Here is a 24,618-nt window from a genome sequence, read left to right as displayed (position 1 = left end):
TGAATTAATAAAATAATCGCTTGCTTCATTTAAAACACTGACGTTGATATTCAAATTTACATTTGTAAATTATTTCAAAATATCTTTCAAACGGAAACCTGACATAAGCTCGATACAGCTCTATGATAAAACGATGCGTACCCTTTATGGGTCGGACCAAAGTAGAGAATGGGACCAGAAAGAGTCATTGAACAAAACCATTAAAATTCACAAAATATCTTGTATAGCCAATGAGGAAGAGTGGGAGGGAAGCTACTGTAACCAAAGCAGGAAGGTAGTAATAAAAGATTAAATACACAAATCAAAGGAACAGAACAGACCGTCTAGAAATAAACTCAAACGTTTATGATCAGGAGTTCCTGTTGTGGCTCAGTGGTTAGCAAATCTGACTAGTAACCATGAGGCTGCAGGTTCAATCCCTGGCCTCGCTCAGTGGGTTAAGGATCCGGTGTTGCCGTGAGCTATGGTGGAGGTCACAGATGCGTCTCGGATCTGGCGTGGCTGTAGCTGTGGTGTGGGCAGGCAACTGCAGCTCCAATTAGACTCTAGCCTGGGAACCTCCATATGCTGCAGGTGCGGCCTAGAAAAGACAAGACAAAAAAAAAAAAAAAATTGGGGCTTTACTGTTTTTTGGAAAGTATAATTTGTGTGTAAAACACACATATGTCCATATTGTATGTACACAGAGAACTTGTGACGTAGTTCTTCCTGTGTAAGGAAGAGTATATCCAGGGAACTGTTGAGTACGCCTGCGTTATGTAAAAAGAAGGAACTGTCCCGAGAACAGGAAAGACTCACTAACCCTGATGGTCACAGAAAATAATCAGGTAAAAGAAGGTGTGACAAGAGGATGCGTTAATCCACTCTCATAAAGCAAGAAGAAAGCTCCTGAAAGCCCCAGGGTGAAACATCATGCTGTGGCCCTGGACTGGCGCTGCAACAACACGGCAGGGCAGCTGCAGATAACCCTCGATGTTCCAAGACGACCCGGCGGCTCATCTACACTCGGCTTCGGCCGCCCCTTAAGTCCTCCGACACCGGAAAGTATGTACTTTGAAAAGGAAATAAATTGGAGTTCCCTGGTGGTGTAGCAGTTAAGGATCCGGCATTGTCACTGCTGTGGCTCGGGTCACTACTGTGGCGCCAGTTCGATCCCTGGCCCCAGAAACCGCTGCATGCGGCAGTCACGGCCTAAGTAAGTAAGTCAGGGAGTCTGTTAAGTGGGGTCTCCTGAACCGCATCCTAGAACAATAAAGGAACGTGAACGGCAAAGCAGTGACATCTGGAAAAAGTGTACAGTTTAACAGTATTGCACCAATGTTGGAGTTCCTGTCCTAGCTCAGTGGTTAAAAAACGGGAGGAATACCCATGAGGACGAGGGTTCGATCCGTGGCCTTGCTCAGTGGGTTAAGGATCCAGCGTTGCCATGAGCTCTGGTGTAGGTCAGAGACACGGCTGAGATCCCATGTTGCTGTGGCTGTGGAGTAGGCCGGCAGCAGTAGCTCCAATTGGACTCCTAGCCTGGGAACCTCCATATGCCTCACGTGTGGCCCTAAACAGACAAAAGAGAAAACAAACAAACAACAGTAAGGTACCACTGTTAATTTCCTAGTTTTGACATGTACCAGGGCAGGTGAAACACTCACACTAACGGAAGCGGGGCACAGGATATATGGGAACTTTGCACATGATTTTTACAATTCTTCTATAAATCTAAAATTATTCCAAAATGAAGTTTATTAAAGGGTTGGGGAACTTCATAATTAAGGATGTGCCAATGTGCACAGCAACACAAAACGGAGCTGGAATGATGTTCTGATGGTAGCAACAGAGGGAAGTATACAAGTGTCATTTCAAAAATAACCCAGGAGTTCCTGGTGGCTTAGCAGTTAAGGATCCAGCACCGTCACTGCTGTGGCTCAGGTTATCGCTGTGGCACAGGGTCTATCCCCGGCCTGGGAACTTCTGCATGACACAGATGTGGTCAAAAATTTAAAAAAAGGAGTTCTTGCCTTGGCACGCTGCATTAAGAATCCGACTACAGTGGCTTGGATTGCTGCAGAAGTGTGGGTTCTAGACCCGGCCAGAGCAGTAGGTCAAAGAATCTGATGTTGCTGCCAGCTGCAGTGTGGGTCACAGCTGTGGCTCAGATCAGTCCCCGGCCTGGGAAGGTCCATATGTCAAAGGTGCGGCCATAAAGTTATAAATAAGTAAATAAATAACCCAGGGAGAAGGCAGGAAGCAGGTTTGGGAAGAGGAGCCTGAAGGGGGTTTCTATGCCCTGATAATGTCCTATTTCTTGACCTGGATTGGTGGCTGCACAGGTGTATTCCTTTTATAATTCACGGGACTGTACTTTTCCCTACATTACCCTTCAGTAAAAAGTTTAAAAACACTTCCCTATTACTGGTTAAAGGCTGGAATGAAGAGAAGTTGTATAAATCCATGAGATATAGATATATATATAGATATGTATATATATATATAAAAAAAAAAACCTGTGTAGGGCCAGTTATAACAGTTACTATATCCTAAGTCTCAAATTTGCAGAGCTGCGAAGGATCTAGGAAATGACCCAATCCTGCTGTGGACAGTGCTCTGGCCAGGTAGCCTGGACATACTGCTGCAGTGGGGCTCGTGGAGCCCAGGGGTCTGTACTGGAGAAAAATTCCACAGAGATGGCAACGCACACTGAGATCCAAACCACGGAACTTGGACAGAAGGTAAGTCGCCAGGTTTCCGGCCGTCGACACCTGTGCTCCAAACCCCCAGGGAGACCCCTAGATCTTGTAATTCTACTAAGGGAAACCTCAGGGAGTTCTAATGACCTCAGAACAGCTCATCAAAGGTTTCGCTATCATGGAGTTCCAATTGTGGCGCAATGGAAATGAATCCGACTAGGGTCCACGAGGATGTGGGTTCAATCCCTGGCCTCGCTTAGTCAGGAAACCAGAGTTGCCGTGAGCTGTGTTGTAGGCTGACAGCTGTAGCTCCGATTCCACCCCCTAGCCTGGGAACCTCCATATGACACAGGTGCGGCCCTAAAAAGCAAAAATCCATCATCAATAAAAATAAAAGCTAAAAAAAACTTTTGAAAAGCTTTTTCTAGCACAATGGCTTTTTCACTCCATAAACAACACTGGGCTTTTTCACCACGGCTTGGATTTCACTCTCCTACGGCACCAGTGTACATGTTATTTAGTAGATACTGGCAGAGTCATATAATAACGAACACTGAAGATGGAGGGCAACTTACTCATCCTTTGAAAGGTTAAGGAAACCAACGCCAGAGCTATGAGTAACCTGTCACACTTCTACAGAACCCAGTTCTTCTCAGGTCAATCATTAAACTGGCTTTCTTCCCGTGGTGGTTACTGGCGGACCAGGCGAGTGTGTCGGGCACAGTACCACTACAGCTCAGGACCGGGCTTCTCGCATACGTAACCCGGTTCACCCCGATGTCTATAAACGTCCCCACGGACAATAATCCTTGCTGAACAGCAGTCTGGTGGCAAAGGGAAATGAAGACGGACAAAACGACGTCACTCGACATGGAAACCAGAATGCTTTCTCTTTAATGGGGGGTAAGTGGTGTAACCTAGAGGGGAATTAGGAGTATTTTTTGAGGAGTAGCAGTTTCAGGTAGGCGATCGTCAGGAAAATGACCATCATGCACGCCAAGGCCACGTGATTCTGCCACAGGCCCCAAGCGGAGAGACTGATGCCCTGGTTTTCCAAATACTCGGCGCCAGTACATCTGCAATTCAACACAAAAACAGGATGACTTTATCCTCAGCGTCTGACAAATTTCATTCCACGGATCACTGATCCCTAAAGAAGCCTAGGGAACCTAGAGCGACCCAGTCTTGAATAACCATCCCTTCATTTGTAGTGGAAAGCAGTCATCCAGTGCTTACAATTCTGCCGGATGCTACGAAGCAACCTGCATATAACAGTTGAGTTAATCCCTAAAACAACCCAAATTTAAGAGTTCCCTTTTGAGGCAGCAGATTAAGGACCTGGTGTTGTCACTGCAGTGGCTCGGGTCACTGCTGTAGCATGGGTTCGACTCCTGGCCCAAGAATTTCTGTGGTTGCAGCCATCCCCCCGACCCCCATTCAAAGATGAGGAGACTAATGTCAAACTCCTCTGTTTCCAAGTCTATGATGCCACTCTCTTCAGAGGCCAGACATACTAACCAGGTCATTTTCACTTACTCCTAGTGGGGAAAGTCTCCATTTTAGCACGTGACACCAAGGCCCTTCCTCATAGAGACGATCAGAGCTCACTCTTGAGAGAGCTTATTACCCACAAACCAGCCACACATAAGACACAGGAGGAAAATTCCAAAACTAAGGAAGAGGGTAATGACGGGCTTCCTGCCAACGGTGTACAGACTGGAATGAGCCTCGGAGATGCTGTGCTGCAAGCCAACACTGGCAGGTCCAGTGACCAGGTAAGCCTTTGTGGGGGCTGGAGCAGAGCAGGATGGAGGAGCCCTGCCACAGTTTAGAAAAGTACCTGGGGAGTTCCTGTCATGGCTCAGCAGAAATGAATTTGACTAGTATCCGTGCGGACGCAGGTTCGATCCCTGGCCTCGCTCCGTGAGTTAAGGATCTGGCGTTGCTGTGAGCTGTGGTGTAGGCTGCAGATGTAGCTTGGATCTGGCATTGCTGTGGCTGTGGTGTAGGCCGATGGCTACAGCTCCTATTCCACCCCTAGCCTGGGAACTTCCATATGCCGTGGGTGCACCCCCACCCCCAGAAAGAAAAGCACCTGGCAGTAAAAATACTGGCACAAACACAATTATTGCCTGTACCATTTCTGTGTGACTCTTGGAACGCAGCAGTTCCCCAAAAAGGTTAGACCCAGATCAAAAGGAAGGGAGCGGAAAGGGGAAGAAACCTTCACCGAGGGTTTCTGGCCACACTTCAGACCAGCAGTTCGTCCTCCTACCAAGAACCCTCTCTCTCCAACTCGGGTGTTCACGAGCTTCAGGACACCAGCATTCTCTTTCCTCTCACTAATGAACTGTATCGAGAGCAAACCTCTAACAACAATCATTGAAAAGGAAAGTGATATTCAATTTTAAAACACTTCTAATTAAATCTGCATTTTTTGGACAGTTTTATTGACATTACACAACAATTCCTGCTCAGCTCACTGAAATACGTGCCTCTCTTTAGAGGATACACCTTTCGAGAGGGAGTATTCCAAGTCTGCTTTAAAAAAAAATGAAAAGAAACCAAAGAAACCGGCAGACTTTGATTTCGGGATGTCTCTTAAATGCAGGAGGAAGCAGTGAGAGCCAGGACTGTGGCAGGAAAATACCCACTCCCTTTCCGCTCCCGCTGCCCTTTCAGCTCTTATTTTTGGCCCTGGGTCGGGCTCAGAGGAAGCCCTGAGATGAGGGACCCCTGCCCCTCACACTATCCATACAGTTCTGATACTGTGCCGCCTTGCTGAAACACCGAAGCGGTTCATGCAAACTCAAATGTTCGGAGAGGTACAAAATCAAACCTCCCATGCAAACAGCCAAAGGCCCTTTTAAAGGGCCCCCAACAAACAAGCCACACAAAAGAAGCCTTTCAACAACTAAAACACGATTTTGCCCATAGCAGGGTACCCGGGAGTGACAGCACCTCCAGCTGCCTGCGAGCATGACGGCTCCCTTCACAGACGAGACCATTTAGGCTCAGAGACCTCAGGGGCCCTGAAGAGACTTCGCAGCTCTAGGCAAACTCTTTTGCGACGCTGAGTGCAAACTTACATTGCGAAGCTACAGGTATTGTTTGTTGTGACGTTGAGTCCCGGGCAGAAGTTTTGTCCCAAAAACTCATTATACTGCAAAGCCTGTAACACAAGGAGGAGCAGGGCAAGGAAAAGCGTTTGACATTTCAAAGGGTCTCCAAAGAATCATCCCCATCCTGTTTTCCGAGTTTCATCTTTGCTGCCATCTCTGAAAACAAACCAGGCTTGATGTCCACAGTCTTTGTCACACCAGAGCAACTCAAATGATTTTCCCTGGCGGTCAAGAAGCCTGGGCTTGGGATTGTGGCTTCTGGGACAAAAGAAGGAAAGCGTTTGGCCAGGAGGGGAGACCTCTGGCTAAATTATGCCGTAGCTCTTTCCTTCCCTCCCCAGTTTTATAATCCCCCCCCACACACAGGCAATCATTAAAGTAATAGAGTGGCACTCAATGATCACTGCTAATTTAGGGTAACAATCTTTTTATTGTTCTTGTTTGTTCTCATCAAAACCAGTTCTAATTCTGGGGAGTTAGAAACTTAATCATCCTACATTAAAGCGCAGTATTTTCTGGAGTGGGTTAGCTTTGCAAAGCCAGTAGTGGCTGTGTTATACAGTCTTTACTTTCCTTGCAATTTCCCTTTCAATTTAGACTACGTACGCTAGGCTCCCATCCTCTCAGGGTTCCCCTTACTGAACTGAAACACTGTTCTTTTTCTCTGCATCACGCAGTCCGTCTCTGGCCTTCACTGTGGGTTTTCTTCAGCCCCCCCCCAAGCCCCCTCAACAGCAGGGTGACTGAGAACATCCTTGGTGATTATCGAGGTGCCCCAAGGCTTGATGGGAAACTCTCCCTCATTCTCCCAGAGCTGGCCCGACTCCGAGCTAGGGACACGAGGGGGTCAGGCTTCATGCTGGTTGTCCCCAGCCTGGGAACAATGACCCCGCCACAGGGACAGACGAGGCGAACGTACCGAAAAGCCGTATCGAGGAATGCTGAAGTACTGTAACCACGAGAGCCAAGGCACGACCGTTTTGAGATTCACCAACAGCCCCGAAAAGATCTACAAGAAGAAAATACCCGGACTCAGAACGCGTGCGGCGATTTCATGGGAATTCGAGCAGACGGCTTCCTCGGGTCCCCACAGCCTTGGTAACACATCCACCAAGGCCGCCTCTTCCTTGAATCCCGTCCCCTACTCGGAAGACCTACCCTCCCCTCGTTTTTTCGTTTGTTTTGTTTGGCCACCGCACAGCATGTGGCGCTCCCAGCTCAGGGGTCAGATCTGAGCCACAGTGCTGACCTAAGCCAGAGCTGTGGCAACGCCGGATCCCTAACCCACTCTGCCCGGACGGGGACCGAACCTGCGTCCCAGCGCTCCTAAGATGCCACCGATCCCGATGCACCACAGTGGGAACTCCTCCCTCTCCTCTTTGAACGTGTTTCTCTCCCTAGAGCTGAGGCTGTTCACACTTCTAAGGAAATGACAATCTATCTGCAGTGTGCACGCATTTGAGCCGCAGGTCTTTCACTGTCGAGGCTTCTGCTTTCTCTGTCACTGCACGCAAAGGAAGGTCACTAAGCACTGACGATTCCAGTGATACAACCATGGTATGTTCCCACCAATAAACACACAGGAACATATTCCAAGCAGCTCATGCCCCTGTTTCCATGTTACAGTAATATTTCTTATTTACAAGGGCTTGCAGTCTGCCTCTGGATGACCTTGGGAATAATTTTGGCTTCAGGATGCATGCTTAAAATAACCCACAGCCTGGAACTGGTACATAGCACAATGCGGTGGAGCACAGCATAAAACATGGTCAATCCCTTCAGGTAAAGCTACCGAGCAGCAGCACTGCGATGGGGACCCAGGCAGGATGGCTCCAGCAAGAGATGGCTAGTGAGAAGAGAGTCATATAAACTTCTAACTGGCACAAGGCCGTGACAATGGTCCCAGTGTGACGACATATTTTTAAATGTGGCCTAACAGTAAGAGCCATACATGATTATTACATGTATTACAGAGTAATATATAAGTAACATTCCATATAGTAATACATGACTAATACAATGTATCACAGCAAGTAATACTTAACTCACAGTATCTGTGAGTAAAATACAGTCTTAGGACTGTTTTTAAAGGTCTATATAGTGGTTCCCATCATGACTCAGTGGAAATGAGCCCTCAAGTGTCTGTGAGGACTTGGATTAGATCCCAAGCCTATTCAGTGGGTTAAGGATCTGGCATTGTGGTGAGCTGTGGTACTGATCACAGACACAGCTTGGATTCGTCTTTCCGTGGCTGTGGCATAGGCTGGCATCTACAGCTCTGATTGGACCCCTAGCCTGGGAACTTCCATGTGCTGCAGGAAAAGACAAAATGATGCCCTAAAAAGACAAAATAAATCAATGAATGCATAAACATCTACATACAAACCTTAAATAACACATCAAAGCATCTAATATATCAAACGAAACATTTTTATATTTGAAGAACAACTGATTGAGGCTATTACAGAAAATATACAAGTTTCCCACTTTCTCCGTAAGGCTTAGATGGGTAGTCTTCAAACTCAGAACTGGAAGAATTAACCTTCGGCAACCGTTAGTGCAGCCTTTTCAAGACGTGGCCTCCTGTCTAGCAGGAAGGGCATGTGCATTAAGTCAACAGGCCACACCGGCCGGTTCGCGTGATGTTCGTGGGGAAATGTGGGAGCTGGCTGCCTTCACCTACTGATACATCTCTGTGTCTGCGAAATGTAGGGCCGGGTCAGGTTAGGGTCAGCAGCCACTGTAAGAAGCGAGCAGAAATAGATGGACACAAGGGAGTGTCAGGAACTCGGAAGGGAGGGGATCCAGAACGGACGTTTTTCAGGATCTTTAAAACACTCCTTTGCAAAACAGAAGAGGGACCCAAGGGAGACCAGGCTACATGTCGCTCTGTTCTCATGAGCTTCTTTAGCTTCTTCCCTGGAGAGTCGTGGATCCAACCAGCGTGTCTCAGCTGCTGGTTAAACACGCCAGCAGTCCTCGCCCGCCAGCCCCAAGTCAGACAACGAACCTGTCATTTTTATGATTTTTTTACAATTTGAAAAATCAAAATTTTTCTGGATTTTGAAGTTCCAGTGGATCAAGCTTTCACCATATGTGACCAAGAAGCATCTTTTTAAAGCTGATATGTAACAACACATTAACTAAGGTTGTAATAACCATATTAAAAGAGTGGCTGGAGTTCCCGTCGTGGCTCAGTGGTTAAGGAACCTCATTAGGATCCATGAGGATGTGGGTTCGATACCTGGGCCCACTCAGTGGGTTAGGTAAAGATCCAGTGATACTGAGAGCTGTGGCGTAGGTGGAAGAGGCGGCTCAGCTCTGGCATTGCTGTGGCTGTGGTTTAGGCTGGCAGCTACAGCTCCAATTCCACCCCTAGCCTGGGAACTTCCACAGGTTCGACCGTAAGAAGAAAAAAGGAAAAAGAAAAAAACCAAAAAAGAACAAGCTAGTTCATTCTCTAATAACATAAGCTATCCTTCAATAGAAGTCCTCCTTAAAGGAAAGAGCCCAACATATAGAATCTTCAAAGTAGATTTTATATGACAGGTGATGTGTGGGGAGGAACGAGGCGGGTGGGGATAGGTCTCAGGGAAGCAGGATCCTACTCACCATCATGAACACAAACGAGATGGTCATGAGAAGTGTTGCCACGGAGACCACGCTCTGACCGGCGGCTATGGCCAGGGCCATGGAACTGGCTGAGTACGCCACCATCATCAGGGTAAACATCATGATGAAGAAGGACCCCACCGCGGGCTTCAGTCCTTGTCAGGAAGCAGACGGGGGGTTAATCCAGCTGTCCTCGTCACCGGCTACCAGGAGGGATTTATCGTGCAAGCAACACTCAGATACTAGAGAAACTAGCATCGGAACGACGATAAAGTCCCTCTCTACACAACTACCGTGGCTCATCAAGGTCACTGTGCCCCTCGGGGTAACTGTGCAAAGTTATACACAGGTCTCCTTTTTCGTCTCACTGCACAAGCACTTTTCCATGGAACGCTTGTGCTTCTCTATTGGAATTATTACCAATTTCTGCGTGTCTGAGATGGAGAGCTGCAGGCGACACAACTGGCCTAAACTCTACTGCCTTCCTTTCTAAGAAGGAACCTGCCAAGAGCACATTCATTTCACCCAGACCTCATCCGTCGCTGACGGCCGTCACCGCGTTAGTGAAGATGCTGGGAAGACCCGGTGGACTTAAAATCTGGGAGTGTGTCCACAATCCAAGCCTCCCAAGACAAATCACCCTGTAACTATGGGCGGAGGAGGGGGTTAATTTTTTTTTTCTTTCTTTCTAGGGCCGCACTCTCTGCATATGGAGGTGCCCAGGCTAGAGGTCTAATCAGAGCTATAGTTGCAGACCTACACCACAGCCACAGCAAACACCAAATCTGAGCCCCGTCTATGACCTACACCACAGCTCACAGCAATGCCGGATCCCTAACCACTGAGCGAGGCCAGGAATTGAACCCGCAACCTCATGCTTCCTAGTCGGATTCGTTTCTGCTGCACCATGGCGGGAACTCTGGATGGAATTAAATTAAGTTTCATAAAACTGCTTCATAAACTAAAACGGGATAATATTATGGGTCACACAAAAAGCTGAAGATTTTGGAATAGCCATGAGAACACCAGTTAAGAGTTTGAGGATCTAGATTCTAGCTCTAATTCTTTATGACACGACTCTTATTTGTAAAACAGGAAGTTTAAAGCTAAATAAGCAGTGCTCTCTCAAAAGCATTTATTTCATGCACATGTGCGTATCTCTGTGTGTATGTGGGAGAGAGAGAGGATGTGGAAATTCTGATGCAATGAGTCTGGGGTGTAGTCTAAACATGATGCATAAATCAATCGATCTACATCTGTCAAACAAATACTTTTATTAAGCCAAAAAGCCTCAAAAGTCACTCTTCACCATCTTTGTACACACACAAATAAAAATATAAAATTATATAAGTAATAAAACTCCCAGCCCCTCCAACATAGTGTCAAATAGCTTTCCGAATTATTTCCATATTTATATAAGACTCATAATACCTCTTCTTATACAATATGGGTTTTTGGGATTTTTTTTTCTTTTTTTTTTGTCTTTTGTCCTTTGCAGGGCAGCAACCATGGCATATGGAGGTTCCCCGGCAAGGGGTCCAATTGGAGCTGCAGCTGCCGGCCTACACCACAGCCACAAAAACATGGGATCTAGGCCGTGTCTGTGACCTACATCACAACTCACAGCAATGCCGGATCCTTAACCCACTGAGCGAGGCCAGGGATCGAACCCATGTCCTCAAGGATGCTAGTCAGATTTGTTAACCACTGAGCCACGACGGCAACTCGGACATAAAATACAGTTTCATAAATAGATTTGAAAGTTACTTTGGGAAAAATCTGGACAACAATCTCCTTGGAGAACAGTTATTTCAGAGCATGCATAATGACAGACGCTTCTTTACCTCATGAGTTCATTTATGGTTTTGAGAATCAAAGCATGCTTAGGAAAAGCCCCCTCATACCCAAGACTAGAGACACATACCTCTGGTCTTACTGCTTACCTAACAAGAAGTACGTTATACAAGTAAAGATAATGCTTGGTAACATCCTCATGGGTAGTAAATCCGATAACAGTTTTCCGAAGAAATAAGATGACACTCTGTAGTATCCACTGATATATTCATGTCTAAAACCAAAAAGCCACATCATGCACCCTACGTTAGCTTAGTAACAAGGCACAGAGCAGAAGATTAAACCACCTGCTACACAGATGTCTGCGGCTGCCAAGGGTCGAACAAGCACAGCTCCCACAGCTGCGAGGTTACCCCACCACCTTCACCCCTGCCGGCAGCGGGCGCGACTTAGGCACGCGCGGCCGAGGGACCTCATTCCCCAGGGCCTGTGTCCTCCTCACTACAGACCCCTCTGGAAGTCCTCCCGTCTGCCCTCTGAGCGCCCACTCCGGGCACACAGTCTGCATCACCTCCCTCTCCTCCCACGTGGGCTCTCCTCCAAGGCCAGCGCGGCAGGAGCGGATCTCAGTGGCCACAGGGCCTTTCTTTCTCCCTGCTTCTTCTTTTTCTTTTATGGCCACACCTGCAGCACATGGCGGTGCCCGGGCTAGGGCTCAAATCAGACCTGCAGCTGCTGACCTATGCCACACTCAGAACAACACCAGATCCTTAACCCACTGGGCGAGACCAGGGATCAAACCCCCATCCTCCCAGAGAAATGCTGGGTCCTCAACCCATGAACCACAACGGGAACTCCCCCTCCTTCCAGTGAAGGTGCTTATTCTCCAACCTCAAATGCAGCTTTGGATCCCTAACCTCTTCTTACTTCTTCCACTCTCAGGATAAAGACAAGAAAACGGCACTTCTGCCCACGATCACGCCTGCCAACCCTTCACGCCTCCCAACCCTACACCCCTGCTGGCTATCCAGGCCTATTTTCTCCTCTCCAAAGTTTGAGACCCCTCTTCTCCTGAGATCTTCCTCCTGTAATTCCAAACTATTCCTCCAACAGCTTCATTTGCATGGAATTATGCAAGAACCAGCCCAGCCCACCTCAGGTCAGGGCTGCCCTGTGGCTCCTTCCAGTCCTCTTGGCATTGAGAGCGGGCTCATTCTACATTCTTGGTCAGCTTTACCTCCTCACCTTGAATTCACTGTTCAACCCATGACCCTCCCTCGACCAAGCCCTCCCTCTACCAAGCCTTCTTCCTTGCTAAGAGCAAAAGGTCCTCTTCACCCTCTTTAGCGCCTGCCTCCTCGGCAGCACTTGCATTTGGGGGCTGTGTCCTCATCTTCACACTCCTTTTTCCCTTCCCATCAGGCCCCAGTGTGCTCCGGATTCCCCCCACACCCACCCCCCGCCCTTGGCTGCTCTGCCTCAGGCCACACCAGTCATCCCCAGGAGCCAAACCAAGGCCTGATTCTGGATGGGCCCCGGCTGACCAACAGCCCCTTCCAGGAACAGAGACCCACTCACATAAAGAGTTTCTTCTCCACCACAAGGAGCTCCACGGCCGAGACGCTGCTGAAACACTGGTTGGTTGTCAGGAAGAAGAGCACTCCGGCTCTGCAGTGAGAGGAAGGGAAAAAAGCAATGCAGACAAACAGGCTTAGATATTTTTCTACCTGCAACCCCCCCCCCAACAAATGCCATCTGAACACAGTAAACAAACTACTGCTCTGGTTCAATCAGAGGGGGCTGTATGAGCCCATCAGGTTTCTCTCCACTGGTGTCTCCAGAGTGGGACCCCTGGGACTCCACGTAGCACACTTGGAAATTCAAGGTCCTGGTTCGCTATGGTTTGAACTGCATTCTCCTGAAATTCCTGTGTGGACACCCTAACTCTCAATGCAATGGCCCTCAGAGACAGAGACTTTGGGAGGTTGTGAGGTCTGGACCAGGTCATGAGGGTGGGGCCCCCACAACGGATTAGGGCCCTTCAAAGACAAGAAAAGAGAGGTAAGAGAGCTCTCTCTCTGCCAGCAAGGACATGCAAGAAGGCACCAAATCTGAGTTCCCATTGTGGCTCGGTGGAAACGAACATGACTAGGATCCATGGGGATGTCGGTTTGATCCCTGGCCTTGTTCAGTGGGTTAAGGATCTGGCATTGCCACAAGCGGTGGTGTAGGTTACAGACACGGCTCAGATCCTGAGTTGCTGTGCCTGTGATGGAGGCCAGCACCTGCAGCTCCAATTCGACCCCTAGCCGGGGAACTTCTGTATGTCACAGGTGTGGCCCAAAAGAGCAGGAAAAAAACAAAAGACAAAAAAAAAACAAAAAATAATACAATAATCATTAGAGAAATGCAAATCAAAACCACAAGGAGAGATGGCTATTACATAGGGAAAAACAAAAAAACAAAAAACCAAAAAACAACAACAACAACAACAAAAACCAACACGTATTGGTGAGGCTGGAGAGAACCTGAAACCCTGGGCACTGCTGGCAGAAATGCATGACGGTACAGCTGCTGCTGAAGGCAACATGGCAGGTCCTCGCAAAATTAACAGAAGTACCAAATGATCCAAACATTCCACGTCTGGGTATAATTCAAAAGAATTTAAAGCAGAGACGCAACCCGATTTTTGCTCGTACACTCATGTTCATAGCAGCACTGTTGGTAACAGCCAACAGGCGGAAACGACCCAGGTGTCCGTGGACAGATAAACTGAGACACCCAAGGTGGTGTGGCCATACCGTGGAGTATTACGCAGCCTTTAAAAAGAAAGAAATTCTGACACATGCTGCAACACGGATGATGCTAAGGGACACAGCCAGTCACCAAAGAACAAATGCTCTGATGCCACTGATACGAGGTACCGAGAACAGTCAGCATCAGAGACGGAAGACAGTGGCGGTTTCCAGGGGCTGGTCAAAGGTGGAGGGCACGACTGCTGTTTGATGGGTACAGACATTCAGTCTGGAAGATGAAAAAAATTCTGGGGTCGGAGGCCGAGGTTTTTACAGCTGCATCATAATGTGAATGTGATTAATGCCACTGAACTGTACTCGAACCTGGTCAACGGGGTAAACTTTATGTTCTCTGTATTTTACTACTGTATATATGTGTGTGTGTGTGTGTGTGTGTGTGTTTGTGTGTGTGTGTGTGTGTGTGTGAATGTGAAAATTAACTCTTCCATCCAACTTTCTATTCGCTGACTTATCTGCAGTTTACCCGGTGCTTGTCTCAAATTCAAATTTGTAATGGATTTCCTTAAGCTTGAAAACAAAGTAATAGAACCTTCTCAAAATCAAGATCTAAATTGACTTACCTGTTCTGGATTCCTGAGGGATCATTTTTCAGATCATAGAAAATGGCACCTATAACCAGGCCCAGGATGATCGTCACAATTATCTTTTCAAAAAGAAAAAAAATGTTTTCAATTAAAGGTAAAAACTTAAGATATTTATTACTAAAATACATCTGGCTACATAATAAATCTCTCCGTTGATATAGATATCTTAAATGGCTTGGCCGTAGTTCTTGGGCAAAAATATAAAATAATGTGTGTTATGAGACTGCTTTTTAAATTAAAATAAAAGTATTACAGACGTTTCCGCTGTGCCGCAGAAGGTTATGAACTGGACTAGTGTCCATAAGGATGCGGGTTTAATCCCTACCCTGCTCAGTGGGTTAAGGATCCAGTGTTGCCATAAGCTGCAGCAAAGGTTGCAGAAGTGGCTTGGATCCAGTGTGGCTATGGCTGTGGCTGTGGCCAGGACCTGTAGCTCCAATTCAATCCCTAGCCTGGGAACTTCTATATTTCTCAGGTGTGGCCCTAAAAAAAAATAATAAAAAAATAATTACCTGTGTGCTGGGGAGACTAACAGGAGAACAAAGCAGAAAAGCTAAAGATTCCTCCCAGGTTTTCCAGGCACTGCCAGTTCACGGTCCAGTTCAGGCTACTGGGCCTGGGAATGCCGTGTAACATGCAGAACAATGCAAGTACCTAGCAAGGTAGTTTAGGGGTAAAATAAAACCCAAGTGGTAAGAGTTCTGGCCTGAACTCTCAACCTTTGTCCTAGTGAACATGCAGAGTCTGACAGTTCAAGAGACTCCAGTAAAAACAAGATATCTTTACTCTTAACATGAAAATTAAATAAAAATCTTAAAAACACACATAAAAATTCCAACAATGAAATTGTGCATAATAAGGAAGTAGGGTAAGCTGGGGTACGCCCATCTGACCTGGGGAGAGTTCATGTCTGCTCTGGAAAAGTGCACTGTCACCAAAGCATTCACAGAGCTGTCTCTAAGGGCACTCAGGGGCTTCCCTTACTCACCCTCCTGCCACTGCTTCTTGGGCAACCTCAGCCCAGAAAGCCTACCAGCCACAGCAACACTGAGGGGCCAATTCCTAGCCACTCCTACCTACCTTTACTCACTCAGTCTGTTTGACGACGCCTAAGAGCCTGGATAAACATCACTGTCATTTTTAAGTTTGATAAAATGTTCCTTAAGGACACTTCACTTCCAGGGGCAAAATGCTAAGGGTTATGCAGAGTGTTAAGGGTTATGCTATAATTGATTGAAGAAAATTCTACTTATTGTACTTTTCTTTTTCTTTTTCCTTTTAGGGCCTCCACAACTGCATATGGAAGTTCCCAGGCTACGGGGTAAATCGGAACTACAGCTGCTGGCCTACACTACAGCTCACAGCAATGCCGGATCCTTAACCCAAGGGATTAACCCTGCAACCTCATGGTTCCTAGTCAGATTTGTTTCCCCTGAGCCACAACGGGAACTTCTACTTATTGTACTTTTTAATTAAATTTTATTAAATGTACTAAAAATATAAGAAATGATAATCTAAAGAAAATAAACTATTCCACCAAGGTTCCCTGGAACCTTCAATGTGAAAAATAAATAAATTTTTTAAAAAGTCAGTACTGCATAGTGCAGTGGCATCAAGGTTTGAAGTAAGTTGTCAAGACACTTTGGCTGGAAGCCAACAAAATTGGAAAACAGGATCCTGATCTGCCAAGACTCTTTGTGAAGACCAGCGTCTGTAAACAATACGATTTGAGGAGTTCCCATGTGGCTCAGTGGTCAATGAATCCAACTAGGAACCATGAGTTGCACGTTTGATCCCTGGCCTTGCTCAGTGGGTTAAGGATCCGGCGTTGCCATGAGCTATGGTGTAGGTCAGCAGCTGTAGCTCTGATTTGATCCCTAGCCTGGGAACCTCCATATGCCGCGTGAGTGAGGCCATAGAAAAAATAAAAAGAAAAAAGAATATGATTTGAGATGTCCTTAAAAATTGCCTTGCTAAAAAGACAGTCAGAAATTTGGAATGAAGAGTTTTCACCCTGGCATGTTTTAATTACCTTCCACATATACTATATACTTCATGTCAACAGACCAAGCTTCCAAATAAATAAAAACGACCCCATCAGCATGTGGGCAAGCTCACCTATACAAGCCTATACTTTCACACCGCATAACTCTGAATGTTCAGACTTGAACATTGGCCACTCCATAAGCTTTGTTTCTTTTGTGCTCAAACTTAATAACTTACATTAAAAGACTGTCAGTTTTACCTTAGGAAGTTTCCTAAAGGTTTCAAAGTTCAAAAAATATTTCCAAAGTTTTCAAACATTATGACAAAATGATTAATCTCACAATTTTGTTGTTTTCATAAGGTGCATCTTCTTGTACTGAGGAAAAGAAAATAAACGGGGAAACTAAAGATTGCTCAATGGAGCAAGGAGACTCTTCTGTGAGTACTGCACAGCTGGCTTCTCTGAATAGAGGGGACAAAAAGAAATTTCCCAAATATGTCATTCCATCTTTGTTCTAATGTCTTTATCAACATTTCTCGGCGCTCCCGTCATGCTGCAGCTGAAACAAATCCCACTAAGAACCATGAGGTTGCGGGTTCGATCCCTGGCCTCGCTCAGTGGATTAAGGATCCAGCGTTGCTGTGGCTGTGGTGTAGGCCGGCAGCTGCAGCTCCAAATAGACACCTAGCCCAAGAAGCTCCAGATGCCGCAGGGTCAGCCATAAAAGCAAACAAATAAACAAACAAAAAACATTTATCAAGATGAATTCTGAGGGATGGTTATGACTGCCTTTGAAAAAATGAATCCATGGTCAAATGGTCAACTATGCTTATGGGAACAATGAATCCCCAAGAGATATGACAGCGTTTCCCATCTTGTGTAAGATGACCTACCCAAGATTGATCAACACGAAGCCATAAAAGATTTTAATAGCTCCACATTCCAACACTCAAAGAAGTAAAAGACACACTAGCAAAATTAAAAATATTAAAAGACGCTAAACCTGAAGCCAGTAAGCTATGGCCCCCAGGCCTATTTCTGTTCAGTACATGAGGTAAAAACAATTTTTAAGTATTCTTTTAACGGTTGGGAAGAAAGAGAGAAGAGTAATGTTGCTTGCCACATGAAATTCATATTGCAGCATCCATGAATAAAGTTTCATCGGAACACAGCTATGTTCACTTTTTAATCAATTATTTACGGCTGCGTTCTTGCCACAACGGCAGAAGCGACTACTTGAAACAAAGACCACATGACATGCAAAGCCTCAAGTATTTACTCTCTGACCCTTTGGAAAAGAGGTCTGCCCTCTCCTGCCTTAGCTGATTAAACCTTGTATCTCCCTGAGCATCTGCCTGCGGGGGACACCTCTTCAGATGTGTCAGTACTGGAATGCCAGCTTAAGGCAGGAGTCCACTCTGCTGACCGCTGTTGCGGACTCCTCCTCAACGTAGGTCTCTTGGCATTAAGACTTAAAAGGCAGCAGCACTGAGATGGGACAATGACAGCATGTGTGGTAAGAAGTCAGTAATACTTCCTTAGAGCCAACACCATGCCATCTTTTAGGACTGGGCAGAAATTCAAGGCTAAGAAGATCAGGGGTGCCCTTCGTGGCTCATTGCTGAAGGAACCCAACTAGGATCCATGAGGAGGTGGGTTTGAGTCCCCGGCCTCGCCCAGTGGGTTAAGGATCTGGTGCTGCTGGTGAGGCCATGAACTCTGGTGTAGGCTGCAGATTCGGCTCAGATCTGGCGTGGCTGTGGCTGTGGCTGTGACGTAGGCCAGTGGCTACGGCTCCGATTCGACCCCTAGCCCAGGAACCTCCATATGCCGCGTGGGTGCAGCCCTAAAAGCAAAACAAACAAAAAACCCAACAAATAAAAACCACACCCCCAAAATAATTGGCTACACCGATTTTTTTTTTTTTTTTTGGAAAAGATGGTCCAATGACGTGGGAATACAAGGGTTCTGAATGGCCGAGGGCTTGAGAAAAATGGGAAAATCATGAAAGAGTCATCACCAACAACTATGAACAGAATCTACCAAAAAGACAAAGGACAGCATTTTCCATCCTAGGAGAAGAGAACTCAAGTCTGCTTATCACCGTTGTGCTAACTCTATACCGTGCCAGGGGTCCAGTGCTCTCCCACGATTAGAGCCCCTCCCTGAGAAAGGTGCACTTTTCTAAGGAGCAGCATGCCCAGGCAGGCTTTTCCTGCAGACGGTGGCTGCCTCTCCTGCCTTCGGGAGCGCCCAGTGGACCCCGAGCTGAACGCTTTGCTGCCTACGTGATGCAAGACGCAAACCAACCCCTTTCCCTTCTCTCGCTCTCCCTTCCTTCCTTTCTCTCTTCCTTTCTCCACTTTGCGGGTTATACTCTCTTCCTTGCCCCTTGACCATCTGACATGCCCTGAATTTTATTCCTGTGGGACTTTGTCATCCGTCTCTCCTCATAAGGAGCCACCCTCCACAAGAACAGGGACCTTGTTTCTTCCCACTCATTCACTGCTGTATACAAGCTCCAGAATGCGGCATAAGATCGAGGACAACTTGGTGAACGCAGCGGGAAATGAACGTGTGTAGAAAACCCACAATGTGGCTGAACAGTAACTAAATGCGTCAACATTTTTGAAAAAAACTTTTTTCTACAAAAATTATCTATTACACCATGTCTGAATCGACAACAATTCTGAATGAGGTACTCCAAAACCCCACTCAGAAACAAGTTCTCTGCAAGTGAAAACTGAGCTGGGTTCCCCTTGTTTCTATATGCCCAGTGCAACGGGCATAGTGAAGGAGCGTGGGTGGGAGGTAAGCACCTCCCAGGACAGACGACATCGGAGCCCGGGTCCCCCACGCACAGTTCACGGCATAACCAGAAGACCCGCCGGGTACCTGGGCTACGGACGCCTGGGGATTACCCAGTAAGTTTTTGAAGGAACGCCTGGAAATCCATCGGAGCTGATGACAGAAGGAGGTGGTGTAGGTGACCTCCTTGTACACCGAGCTCTTCTTCTTCTTCCGACCCCCTGAGAACTGATCTAACTCAACCTTCGTGTCCTTGAAGAAGGAGGAGTTGGTATAAAACGCAGCAAGTTTGTCTATGAGGGGAGTATCTTTCTCGGGAGGCTCTTCGGGCTCTTGGGCTGCGCAACAAAGTGGATGAAGAAGGGAAACGTCATTAACAAAATAACGGCTGATTTTGTCCATTTTTCTGTACCCTCCTCTTAGAGTCCTCCCTAGCACCATCGTTCTAGGGCTTGAGTATAAACTATTAGGAGAGCTGTGGTCACTGCTTTACAAATCAGAAAAATGCATTGGCTTGCTTGCATAAGCTTGGGCAGATGCAGTAAACCCAGTGACCTTTGCCGAACTATATCATTTGAACCCTGATTCTCTTTTTTGGCCCTTGGCCCCCACAGCATGTATGGAAGTCCCTGGGCCAGAGACTGAATCTCAGCCGGAGCTGTGACCACCGATGCAGTTGCAGCAACACCAGATCCTTAAGCCACTGCACCAGGCTGGGGATTGAACCCGTGCCTCCAGACACGAGCCAGATCCACAGTGGGAACTCCAGACCCTAGCTCGTTTCAAATACACTTCTCATCATATGCAGTTATAACCCATCATTAAAACCAAGACGACTCCAAAAAAATCTGGTCTTTGCTTTTCCAACACGCAAATGCTCAACTGCCAACTTGCTCATTTCAGAACATTATACAGGTGGCCCTCGGTATCTGTGGACATGGAACCCATGGATACCAAGGCCCTACTGGAAGGGACTTGAGCATCCTTGAAGTTTCTATCTGCAAGGAGGGTCCTAGGACCAATCCCCTGAGATACCGTGGGGCCTCTGGGTAAATGAGGGATGTTTTTAAAAATGGCAACTCCCCTTGGAACTGACACTGTCACACAAATGCTCACGGACCAGTTAAATGGAAAACACGGCTCTCCCGGGGATGACAAGTTCTGTGTGGCCTGATGCCATGCGACTGAATGTTTGTGTGCCTCCAAAATGCACATGCTCAAACCCACTCCCCACTGGGACCCAATCTGAAAGCAAGGCCAGGCCTTGCAGGGATGATCAGGTCACGAGGGGGGAGCCCTCACGAGCTGGGTTGGCGCCCTTACCAAAGCGGAACCAGAGAGCGCCCTCCCCACGCCCCCATGGGAGGAGGCAAAGAGACGGATGCCCATCGATGAATCACAAGCAGGTCCCCAAAAGACACAGAATCTGCTGGACCTTGATCCTTGATCTTAGGCCTCCAGCCTACAGAACTGTAAGAAATGCTTGCTGCTGAAACCAGCCAGTCCACGGTGTTTTTGCAGTAGAGGCTGAATACAGGAGGCCACGTGGTGCCAGAGGACGGCCGGCACGAACATAAATTCACGCAGCCACGTCGGCAGGAGCTGCCACGTTGCTAAACTTCAGCCAAAGCAACCGGGCAATCCGCTGCCATTCACCCAACGGGCTCACCTCCCTCGTCTCTGTCCGCTCTGCTTAACACCACAGCGGAGGAGTCGCCGTTAATGACGTCCAGGAAGAAGTCTGCGGGGTTGTTGTAGGGCTCACAGTTGTAACCTACAAAAGAAAGGAAGGCAGCTACACAGACTTGACAGTCTTGGGCAGTACACAGTCCGGACGTGAGGGAGGTGTGCCTGGCAGAGACGGCATCCAACAGTTTCCCCCTCACCTTCTGGCCCTCGTCTCCCCTCACTAATTTACTCTCTCCTTTGATATAGTCCGTCATCAAATGTTTCCACACTGCTCTGCCCTGGCAACACAACAGACGCTGAACCAACCTCGGACTCTCAGAAAGTCTTCCTCTAGTGCTTGGTCCTCACGCATCATAATCCAGGAGACCTGAAACAGCTGTCAGTACGCTCTGGTGCTTATCAGAAAGGACGTCTCCAAAATCGAAAGACAGGTCCAAGGAAAAAAGCAAGCTGGGGAGTTCCCATCTTGGTACGGCAGAAACAAATCGGACTAGGACCATGAGGTAGCCCGCTGGATCCCTGCCCTGGCTCAGAGGGTTAAGGATCCGGCGTTGCCATGAGCTGTGGTGAAGGTCGCAGACACGGCTTTGATCCTGTGTTGCTGTGGCTGTGGTCTAGGCCGGCAGCAACAGCTCCGACTAGACCCCTAGCCTGGGAACCTCCACATGCCGTGGGTGCAGCTCTAAATAGGACAGAAGACCAAAAAAAAAAAAAAAAGTTCGTTGGAAAAAAAAAGAAAAAAAACTATAGCAAGACTACTGCTCCTTAAAGCAAGGCGATAAGCAAATCCGGCTAAGGCACAGCAGGACTGTGTTCGGGGGAGGCCTGGGCTAGTTCTGCTCTCCAAGTTCACCTGGGGACTGCCAGAATGCCAATACCCACTTTAGAATGACTGCTTCTGCCCCTACGAAATTCAGGTCCCAAGTGATCATCTGCTGTTCGGCTGCCCTAATTCCAACACAGTGAACACATCACCAGAACAGCATTCTCAGGAGGACGGGGCTGGCCCAGCCAGCACAGCTGAATGCTTACTGGACTTGCTGTGGCGAGGTAACTGGGAAGGACAAATCTGACTCCCTGTTGGATCGGCTCCTTCTGTTTTACCCTTTCTGTTCTGTTGCATTTGCTACCAGTTAGGAATGTTGCCTCTAGCCTGCAATACACAGGACAGCCGTTCTCAGGGCTCTGACCTTTAAAGGTGTACCGTTTGCGATACAAGGTTGCAGAACCGAGGATAAATTCCTCTTGTCGGAGGTTTACAGGAACATCGTACCCTAACCTAGTGGACAGCTGTAAGAACAGAGGATTCTAAAACCAAGACTTCTGCAACAGTTAACTAACCCCTCTCCTGCTAAAATTAAAGACGCTTGAATCCCAAGCTGGGGAAGACGGTTGCTCGGGACAGCCAGTGCACCATCCTCTCCTGCTGGCTTTCTGAACAAAGCCACTCTCCCTTGCCTCGCCAACTCAGCTCTCAGTTTACTGGCCTGGCATACGGCCAGGAGTATGAGCTGGGACTCAGCGACAACACCATCAGCTTGGCCTGACGTCTGACCTCCCCTAAACTCCCTAGACTCACGTGTACTTCGTAAATGAAGAAGTTTCATTTTAAATGATGGGGGAGAAAGCAATTGTTCTAAGATAAGGCCAGCAAATGTTTAAAACCATATCTGAGTTCATGGAGCATCATCTATAATCGTATCCAAGTATCTCTAAACGAAAACAAAGCGCACAAGTCTAAAAAAAGTTTTGTATTTCCTTTTGCTGTTGTTGTTTTGGTTTTGTTTTTGTTTTGCTTTTAGGGCTGCACCTGCAGCATGTGGAAGTTCCCGGCTAGGGGTCAAAGTGCAGCTACAGCTGCAGGCCTTCATCCCAAACACAGCAACATCAGATCCGAGCCGAGTCTGTGACCTTCGCCACAGATCACGGCAACACTGGATCCCTGACCCACCGAGCGAGGTCCGGATCAAACTCACATCCTCATGGATACTAGTTGGATGTGTTTCTGCTGCACCACAATGGGAACTCCCATTTCCGTTTAAATAGAATCAGGCAGAAGTTCCCATCGGGGCTCAGCAGAAACACATCCAACTAGTATCCATGAGGATGTGAGTTCAATCCTTGGCCTTGCTCAGTGGGTTAAGGATCCGGCGCTGCCATGAGCTGTGGTGTGAGTCGCAGACACGGCTTTGATCCTGTGTTGCTGTGGCTGTGGTGTAGGCCGGCGGCTACAGCTCTGATTCGACCCCTAGCTCGGGAACCTCCATATGCTGCAGGAGTGGCTCAAGAAAAGGCAAAAAGACAAAAAAAAAAAAAAAGGCAAAAAATAATACCAGTACTACTAATACAATAAATCCATAGAACCAGGCACTCCGGAACTGACAGAAATGTTGGCCCATTGAAGTCAGACTTAGGACTAGCCACTAGGTTGACAGGTAAATCACACACATCCTATGTCTGCAATCTAATTTTACTGGAAAATCCAGCAGCATCTTCTTGAGCCCCCAACCAAGGTAGATCAACATCCCATGTAAGGGAAAACCATGATAAAGCCTGATGGGTATGGTCAAGAAGACAGAGAACTTGGCCACATTAGGCCTTTCTCAAAATACTCAACTGACAGGTAACTGGCTCTGAGGCTAATATATATACTGAACTGTTCCAGAAAGGTCACCAGAACCAGCAGCCGGGACAATGGATACAGACCCAGGGGAAACACACACACACACACACACACACACACACACACACAGGGGCAGAAAAAGAGACCAAAATACCAAGCGGGCAGGGCAAGGTGAAGAACGATCCTAGCACCAAACCAGCCAAAGACATGCTGAAGGGGTGGAACCAAGCCCATCACTTCAAAGACAAACAGCACCGCCCTCGACCCCTCGTTCTCTTTCAGGAGCCTACGAAAGAAGGCTGCTACCGCACGAAAAAGTCAACCGTACCGATGGAGGCAAAGTATCCCAAGGCCTCCCGAGCAGGTCCATGGAACATGAGTCTTCCTGAGGCCAACAAGGTGAGGCTATCAAACAACTTAAAGATGGAGTAACGAGGCTGATGAATGGAGAAGATGATGGTCCGTCCTTGTTTAGACATCCTACGTCAAACAAGAAGACGACAAGGCATTAAACAGCTGAAACTTGCATTTCTCGGCAACATACTTAGTATCCCTGCCTTTAGAGCACCGAGTGAGAAAAAATCGCTTTGCTTTTCCCACACTTCTCAGCTCATATGATCTCTCTGATAGTTAGGGAACCTTAAAGCCAAGGCTCTCATGAAAAGCTAGGGTCTCTAAAGTGGGTTCTATGGGCAGTCTACAATCAACCAGAATATTAATCAGAAATGCAGATCTGGAGTTCCCGTTGTGGCGCCACAGCAGGAATGAACCCGACTAGTACCCACGAGGATGCAGGTTCAACCCTGGCCTTGCTCGGTGGGTCAAGAATCTGGCATAAGCTGTGGTGTAGATTACAGTTACAGCTCGGGTCCGGTGTTGCTGTGGCTGGGGTGTAGGCTGGT

The 24,618-nt window shown here is 47.4% G+C and overlaps 1 protein-coding gene across 1 annotated transcript in view; it reads right to left on the bottom strand.

The window, feature by feature from the left end:
- Window positions 3,555–24,618, bottom strand: part of ABCG2 (ATP-binding cassette, sub-family G (WHITE), member 2) — a 91,975-nt gene continuing 70,911 nt past the window's right edge. The window contains 11 exon segments of the mRNA NM_214010.1: window positions 3,555–3,609; window positions 3,612–3,757; window positions 5,771–5,853; window positions 6,723–6,812; window positions 9,416–9,570; window positions 11,359–11,483; window positions 12,788–12,877; window positions 14,586–14,668; window positions 19,492–19,742; window positions 21,074–21,178; window positions 24,045–24,196. Coding sequence (NP_999175.1) covers window positions 3,612–3,757; window positions 5,771–5,853; window positions 6,723–6,812; window positions 9,416–9,570; window positions 11,359–11,483; window positions 12,788–12,877; window positions 14,586–14,668; window positions 19,492–19,742; window positions 21,074–21,178; window positions 24,045–24,196 — 1,280 coding nt within the window. The 3' untranslated portion in view covers window positions 3,555–3,609.

Source organism: Sus scrofa, chromosome 8 (assembly GCF_000003025.6).
Source record: "Sus scrofa isolate TJ Tabasco breed Duroc chromosome 8, Sscrofa11.1, whole genome shotgun sequence".
Taxonomy (NCBI): domain Eukaryota; kingdom Metazoa; phylum Chordata; class Mammalia; order Artiodactyla; family Suidae; genus Sus; species Sus scrofa.
This window is presented reverse-complemented; position numbering and strand designations above follow the sequence as displayed.